This window comes from Aulonocara stuartgranti (genome assembly GCF_965226115.1).
Source record: "Aulonocara stuartgranti genome assembly, chromosome: 16".
Lineage (NCBI taxonomy): Eukaryota > Metazoa > Chordata > Actinopteri > Cichliformes > Cichlidae > Aulonocara > Aulonocara stuartgranti.
The window spans coordinates 6,649,093-6,656,300 of NC_138952.1; the positions used below are offsets into that span (position 1 = coordinate 6,649,093).

The 7,208-nt window shown below is 43.5% G+C and overlaps 1 protein-coding gene across 1 annotated transcript; it reads left to right on the forward strand.

The window, feature by feature from the left end:
* akap19 (A-kinase anchoring protein 19) lies at nt 1–6,509 on the forward strand. The gene is made up of 3 exons (XM_082508620.1): nt 1–456; nt 1,268–1,473; nt 1,577–6,509. Exon 3 carries the CDS (start codon nt 1,580–1,582, stop codon nt 1,853–1,855), a length of 276 nt encoding a protein of 91 aa, XP_082364746.1. The 5' UTR covers nt 1–456; nt 1,268–1,473; nt 1,577–1,579; the 3' UTR covers nt 1,856–6,509.
* Nucleotides 6,510–7,208: the final 699 nt, after the last annotated feature.

The following is a 7,208-nucleotide window of genomic DNA, read 5'->3' on the forward strand; positions in this document are numbered from 1 at the left end:
TCTCTCTCCTCTGGAGCCCCGCTGCAGCTCGGTAACCTCCGTCAAGCGTCGCTGTGCTCAGCTCAGTCCAGACTTGTGATTTTCTCTCCCGGAGCTGCACTCTGCGTTGACTGACCGACGCGAAGGCATCAGGGGAAACAGTCTGCAGAGCCCGCACCCTCCAGGCTCGGAGATTATTTGGAAATCTGGCACGGAGCGCTTCATCACAAATAACCGGCGAGCAGCGCCACGAACTTGTGGAGATATTTTGATCTCTTTACATTACAGCCAATAAGGTTCAAGTTCAGATCCGTCGGATGCTGTTTGGAAAGCAGAAGGGGGCGAAGCGCAGAGACACAACATGATGTATGGATTACTGTTTATATGAACGACCTTGGGGTTATTGCTCCTTCTTCTGTCGCTGGATTATTTCGTTTTAAAGTGGAATGGAGAGAAATCTGAGACTCTCTTCTAGAAGTATGTACAGCTTCTTTGGGCCACTACACAGTCATGTTCATGTTTGTAGAGATAAAGCTGCAACACTGTGCTGTTCAAATCACGTTTAATCCAAATCCCATGTGTCTGTCAGACATCTGACGGGTGCTCTCAGTTTTTCATACTAAGGCAACTGTTTGTAGCCATTTAAGCTCATTAACATAACATCAGCTGTGGATGCGGATTTCCTGTGTTGATGTCTGCCCGAACCTCCAAATGTTGTTGTACTCACAGGGAGACTCCCCGGCTCTGCATGAATCATTCATGTGCTGCGTGTTGTGCAGACTACATGCAGCTTTCTGAATGAAGCACATGTTTGCTGTGCACTGAGGCCTCCAGTCCTAGAAAAAAAAAAATAGAGGAGCTGTCACTGCGACTCAGGCTGCAAGGCTCGCTTAGTGGAACAGATGGGAGACACGGGCTTACAACAAAACAGCATCAGGGCACTCAGGCCAGAGACAGACGTGCCTGTGTCATGCTATACAAAATAGGGCGAGGGGGATTGAGTCATAAAACACAGTTAGTAGAGGAGGAAGAGGAGGAGGAGGGTGGATGAGTAACACAGTAGATGTGCAGAAGAGTGGAGCGTGGTTAAAAGTGACCCTGCAGAGGTGAGCCAACTTCAAGGCCCTGACCTCGAACCAGCCCCTGGAGCCCAGGGTCACAGCCACTGTGAAATTCGTCCACAATCCTCCCCTCGCTCCCCACCATCTGGTATTTTTAGACTGTTTTTACTCTAGTGGAAAATAAATCACTTTAAACAATCCTGTCTCTGTCTCTTCTCTATCTGCAGCCAAGGAAGGTGTGAGATCTGGTCAAGAAAGCTGCCGGACTGTCAGACCCACACAGGGATGGGCCTCCTAGCCGGTCAACCCACTAAAACCCCACCCGCAGCTGTGTAACACCACCCCGACCATCGCACCTGTTGTGCTCAGAGACATGGCTACGAGTGGGAGTGGATGACAGTGACTGCAGCAGGAACACAGCTCCCCTCCAGAGGTAAAAAAGAAATGTTGGTGTTGGAAATCTAACCAAAAACTCTGGCTCCTCACTGCCATCCTACACCCCCCACCCTAAACTGAATCAATGCTACATCCTCCAGAGTATGGGGTGCGTCAAATCCAAGAGGAGCGACTCGGTGGCCCAAAATGCAAACTCCACGGAGAAGGTGGAGGGAAAGAGCAAAGGGACAAGGGGTGAGAAAGCCTACTTAGTTCATTCAGAGATGGGTTCACCAGAGAGCTCCCCTCAGGTCAACCCGGTGCTGCTGGAGTACGCCCAGAAGCTATCAGAGGAGATCGTGGCCCGGGCCGTGCAGCAGTGGGTGGAGGTAGACCGCCGCTACAGCGACATCCCCTACATTGAATGTGACGTGCCATGACGGGGGGAGGTGTGTCGCAGTGGAAAGGTGAGGCTGGGACGAGTTGCTCTGACCATCATTCAGAGTCACTCCACCTACTTGTGAGGAGGAGTATGAATGAGGCGTTAGTAATTGAGCTACTTTTGGATTTGATTTACATGGACTGAGACTAAAAAACCTCCTCCAAAGTGACCAGAGTGCTCGGATCTATGTTTCTGTGATTATTGGTTTCTTAGCTGGAGCCTCACTGACGCACACCGTCTTCAGCTAGATATCATCTTCCTCGGTCCTTATTTGTCCCCTCTCTGCCTCGCAGTAGGTGCTGGCTCTTCGTGGCTGCCCTCATAAGAAATCCTATCAGATATGCCCGGAATCACAATGTTCCTCCTTGCCAGTGAAAGTCTACCCCGTCCACTAATGTTGTCCTGGGGCCAAGATTCTCTCCTCTTACGGAGGATCTTATTTATAGATCCCTTCATTTGGTGAAGGCTCTCACTTGAAAACTGGTATCAGCAGGTCAGAAACACACCCAGCTGTGTGACTCCTTCCGGTCTGACAAAAGGCTCTGTGGGCTCCTAATGGCCTCCCTGGAGATCCACGAGGAGCATTATCCTCCAGCTCTGCAATTAGACAGGCTTGGCTGCAGCCCTCCTTCCAAACATGTCCTCAAAACGAGTCCAGGAAATCCAGGGTACAAATGATGCGCTTCCTGCCCTCCAGGATATTCTCTGCACACAAGTCGTGCAGTTTGGGAACTTTGACAGGACTTGGATCGTATAGGCGGCCAGCGCAAAGAAACCAGGGCACGAGGAGGATTGACACACTTTCAAGAAACATTTGGCTCATCAACAGAAAGAGGAGTGAATAAAAAAACTAGCAGCAGTTTGGGGGAAATGTTTTAGGGCCTAGTTTCTTTTTTTGTTCGATTGTTTTTTGGGGGGGTTGTCCACATCGTGTCAGTGTATACCTGAGAAATATTGCTACCTGCCCTAAAGAAGAAAAAGCACAAAGCCATGACATTTAACCTTTTATCTCTAACAAGAGCGCCAGTGCATCTGGAATAAGGTTTAAACCGCCCAAGTCCTTAATGACAATGAGCCAGCTTTAAAGGCTCACTCCTGAACTCCTCTGGCCATAGTGGTGTCTATCATTGTTTGTTTTTGTGTGAGATGCCAAATTTGGTCAATTCTGTCTGCTTTTTCTTACATATAGAGGAATATATAGAAATGCTTTTTTAAACCCTCCCATCTAATGTCTGTTTCCAGAAATCATGACTTTGTTACTCAAAAATATAAAAAAAAAAAAACCTTTTGTGATTGATACATCATTAGCCAATGAGCTGTCTCCTGTTAGACTCTAATGAGTACTGTAATGTACAAACTGAATATCAAGCTGTGTTCAATAAGACCTGAAACTAGAGACTGAACCCAGAAAGACATCAACTGCCGGTTCCTTTTAAAAAGGGAGTTTGTCCTTCCCACTGTCACCAAGTGCTCGCTAAGTGTGGGTTGTTTAATTGTTGGCTTTTATTTGTAATGTTTTAGTCTTTATCTTACAATATAAAGCAGCTCAAAGCGACTGTTGTTGTGATTTGGTGGTGCAAAAATAAAATGAATTGACCTTTTTTTTCTTTGGACCTTTAAACAACCAGTTCTGTAATTCACTTCCACATAACCTTTATTTTTCACAGCTGTAAGCCTCGTCCATCTTTTATATACAGTCAATTGTCACAGGTTGTTTTTCTTAATAATTTTTTCTTTTGAGGACTGAATCATGATTTCAGGAAATAAATGTTGCTGCTGACAGCTCACACTAAAACAGATGAATAGCATCACAGGCCAGAGGGGTCTCACCCATATGTACATTTATGGGTGAAATGTCCCTTTAATATCCGACAGGTCCCAAGATAATTTCAAACAAATACATTTTCAGAAATTAGAGGTTTTTACTTTTCAAATTAAGTTTCATACCCATTGTTATGAGCCATTCCATTTGGATAAACACATTACATACAAAGGAGTGGATGTGAACCAACTCCTAAACTGTAAATGGGTCACTGGCAGCTTGGTGGATGCTGACAGGTCAGTTTGTTGCATCAGACAGGTGGAATTTACCCTCAACTGAAGTCATTACTGCGAGCTGTCGCTTAAACTGCCACACAGCTGTTTGCAGAGACAACAGCTTTGAGTATTGAAGTAATAAAATAACTGCAAGGATGAACCACAATAGCAGGAGCCAACTGCTAATAAAGCCATAAAAGTAAGTGGCAGGGTATGGTCACCGCTTGCCTTCTCTCCACGTCTCCAGTCTGTGCTGACATAAAACTGACCAATAAAAGCAGCAAATACACCCACACTGCACTGGGAGGGCTATCTGATGCTATTCGGTGCTTCAAACTGTGCCAGCTTTACAGAAGAGCAGCAGCCTCTTTAAAAACAAAGTTCTGAGCCACAGTTCACAGGTTGAATTGTTTCTGTGAGTTCAGTGATGATGAGCGGCACCATATTGGTGCGCTATGTAACCCAAACACTCCAAAAATCAAACACATTAATCATAATGTTCCTGCGTGGGCAGATTAATCTCCCTCCAAACATGTTATGAGCAAACTGGAGATTAGAGGTCGTGCTAATCGGATGTTTTGCTTCTGATAAACACGAGAAAAGGCTAATCTGACTGTTTTCCTAAAAAACTGCTTTCTGTGAATGAAAGGCTGGCTTAGAAAAACACACACACACACACAAACACGAGGAGGGCCTGATAGCCAGAGTTTGAGCTGTTAATGCAAGTCAAGATGCACATTTTCTTTAAAGTTCTCATGCTGGAGGCTGAGTCATAGTTTTCATTTCTGCCTCCAATTCTGTTTCTTAAAGATACTGCCAGAAATATTGATGTCAGGTTTGACTGCATTTCCCGTGTTTACACATTTATAAATGTGGGGTCTGCAGGTCATACAAAAGAAAAGCGTCGAGTTGCACCTTTCACAGAATTGAGAAAAGAAAATCTCAGACCCAGCGTGAATATCCGTCTTCATCCAAACATCTGTGTTTTCCAGGTGATGCTTCCTTTTGGGGAAAAGTGATTCATGGTTTTAAAGGTCACTCATTTTACGCTATCTGACACCAGCAGGTGTTCCCACAGACAGGCTTTACTCACACTAAGGACAGATTCTCTGAGATGCAGAGTCTGAAGGGCTGTAGTGCCCTGTCGTTGAGTTCAAATCAATGCTGGAGCGAAGCGTTATCATTTTCTTGATGCAATTTTTTGTGTTTAAAGAAGCTCCTTCTGCTGTTCAGTGTTCAAATATTACAAATATTAATCTTTAATTAACAACTAGTTCAGTATGGAGCACTTTAATGGCCATAGATGGGACTTTTTTCCCATTTTGAGAGATGAATAAGCAAGACGATATGTTTTTTTCTTAAAAACATAAGGAACTTATGTAAATGTAATGAAGTAAATGTATTTTTCAATAGGGTAAGCAGTCTTAAAGTAAAAGAAGGAGACACCCAAGAAGAGGGAACTTATAGCTGAACACACCGGGTCCAGGGGTAGCTAATACTGCCAATTACCTTTAAATCAGCATCGACATAGCCAGAAACACCTGGATGCCCTCATTGTTATCATATTTATACTGAATTTAGCAGAAAAAAATACAAGACATGGGTTTCTCTGATAAACCTGCTACATAAGTGATGATCAATCAGTACCGGATTTGTAAACCAGAAGCTCTTGGTGCACAGAGAGGGATTCCTCCAATCAACAGAAAACAATTACAGGCTCTTCTCTGTGGATCTTATCTGCGAGTTCTGGTTTTTCCCACCATCAAAAATCATTCAAAGACAAATAAATTCTGCCTCTTGGGCATTTGTCTATAATGTTTAATTTCCTGTTTAAATAAAGATTTTTTTTTTTTAAGTATTTCCTACTACATAATAAATATAACCAAGTATGCACACAATACATGCTATGAAAAGTCAGGGGTCCCCTGTGCTTTGCAGCCTGGCTTCTAGGTAGAAAAAGCGCTATGATGTGTTGATGGTGCACACAAAAATATACAAAATTGGTGCACATAATCGCATTTTGTGGCTTTAAAATGTAATTTTTTCTTGTATTTGACTCCTGCTGGACTCCACAGTCCCCAACACAAAGGAACTCCATTGATTTGTTACAAAACAGATGAGATGCTAGACCCAACAGCTCTGCAAGTTTCTGAAAATGAAAATATAATGTTGCGCCTCCTTTACTTAAAATCTTTTTTTTCCCGTCTTTCTCTCATTATTCCTGAATTTGTCCACCGTCTCTCAAGTTTTGTTTAAAATTAGTATTTGAACGTGATTTAAAAATGTGCCACTGACTTGACACCAGCCAAGCTGATTAGTTAATGCTCAGCATTGGACATGTAAATCTGAGGTCAGTATGATCTCATTGGTGCAATCTCTCTAATGTACCAGCTTTCTACAGCAGTCTGAGGGACCCACAGAATAAAAAATAGGTAGAGAAGTCTAGCGAAACACGAGCAGCCCGGGGAACGATGACTAAAACCACATGCATCATGAATAAGCTGTCATGAAATAACCTGAAATGAGTGACTTTGTGCATCACTAAGACTTTGATTTGCAAACTGTACAGTGTGTGTAAAACTGATGCCAATAAATCAGACTCATGCCTTCTGTCATTGAAGTGTTTCTGTGGCTGTTTAATAAGAGGAGACGCAATTTTGAGATATTTGTGGTTCACGATGACTTTAAAATTCCTGCCAAACAAAAACGCCCATCAGCAGGCCGAGGGACAAATGTTCAGAAATGAATTCCGGCCTGCTTTTGTCTGAAGAGCAAGATGTAAATAGATGTAAATCACAGTTCATCTGCCCGTCCAGAGCGAACACTCAGCACTGGAGGTCGTCCTGTCTGCTTGATGAGCTGCAGACTGCACTGATGAATGAGTCAAAGCCTTGATACTCATTTCTTAGGCAGGATTTATGGGCTCAGACTGTGCGAATGTGAGGCAGGTAGAGAAGATTAAAACAGACATGAGGTGTCCCACGCTGCAGTCTGGGATTTAAACAATAATCTGAAGCCTGATTTAAAAATTGTTTGAGTCTATGCAGCTCGATGGGGACAATTCAGTCGGAAAGCATTATCATTCCCAGGTGCCAGCCTGTGCTACCGAAGCAGGATTTCCTGGAAGTGCTGCAAACAGAACAGAGCACTTGACGTAAAATAAACGTGTTTACTTTGGAGAGTTTATATCTGAGCAGCAGCTTAGTGCTCTCATGCTGATAACTAGGGCACTTTGTAAAGTTACACAAGAACATTTTAGGTCATAAAAAATACCATCCTCAACAATCAGTTCCTTTAAACACACCCAGTAAAAA

Excerpts from the sequence above, each read along its gene's own strand:
- akap19 (XM_082508620.1), top strand. The coding sequence starts at position 1,580 with ATGGGGTGCGTCAAATCCAAGAGGAGCGACTCGGTGGCCCAAAATGCA.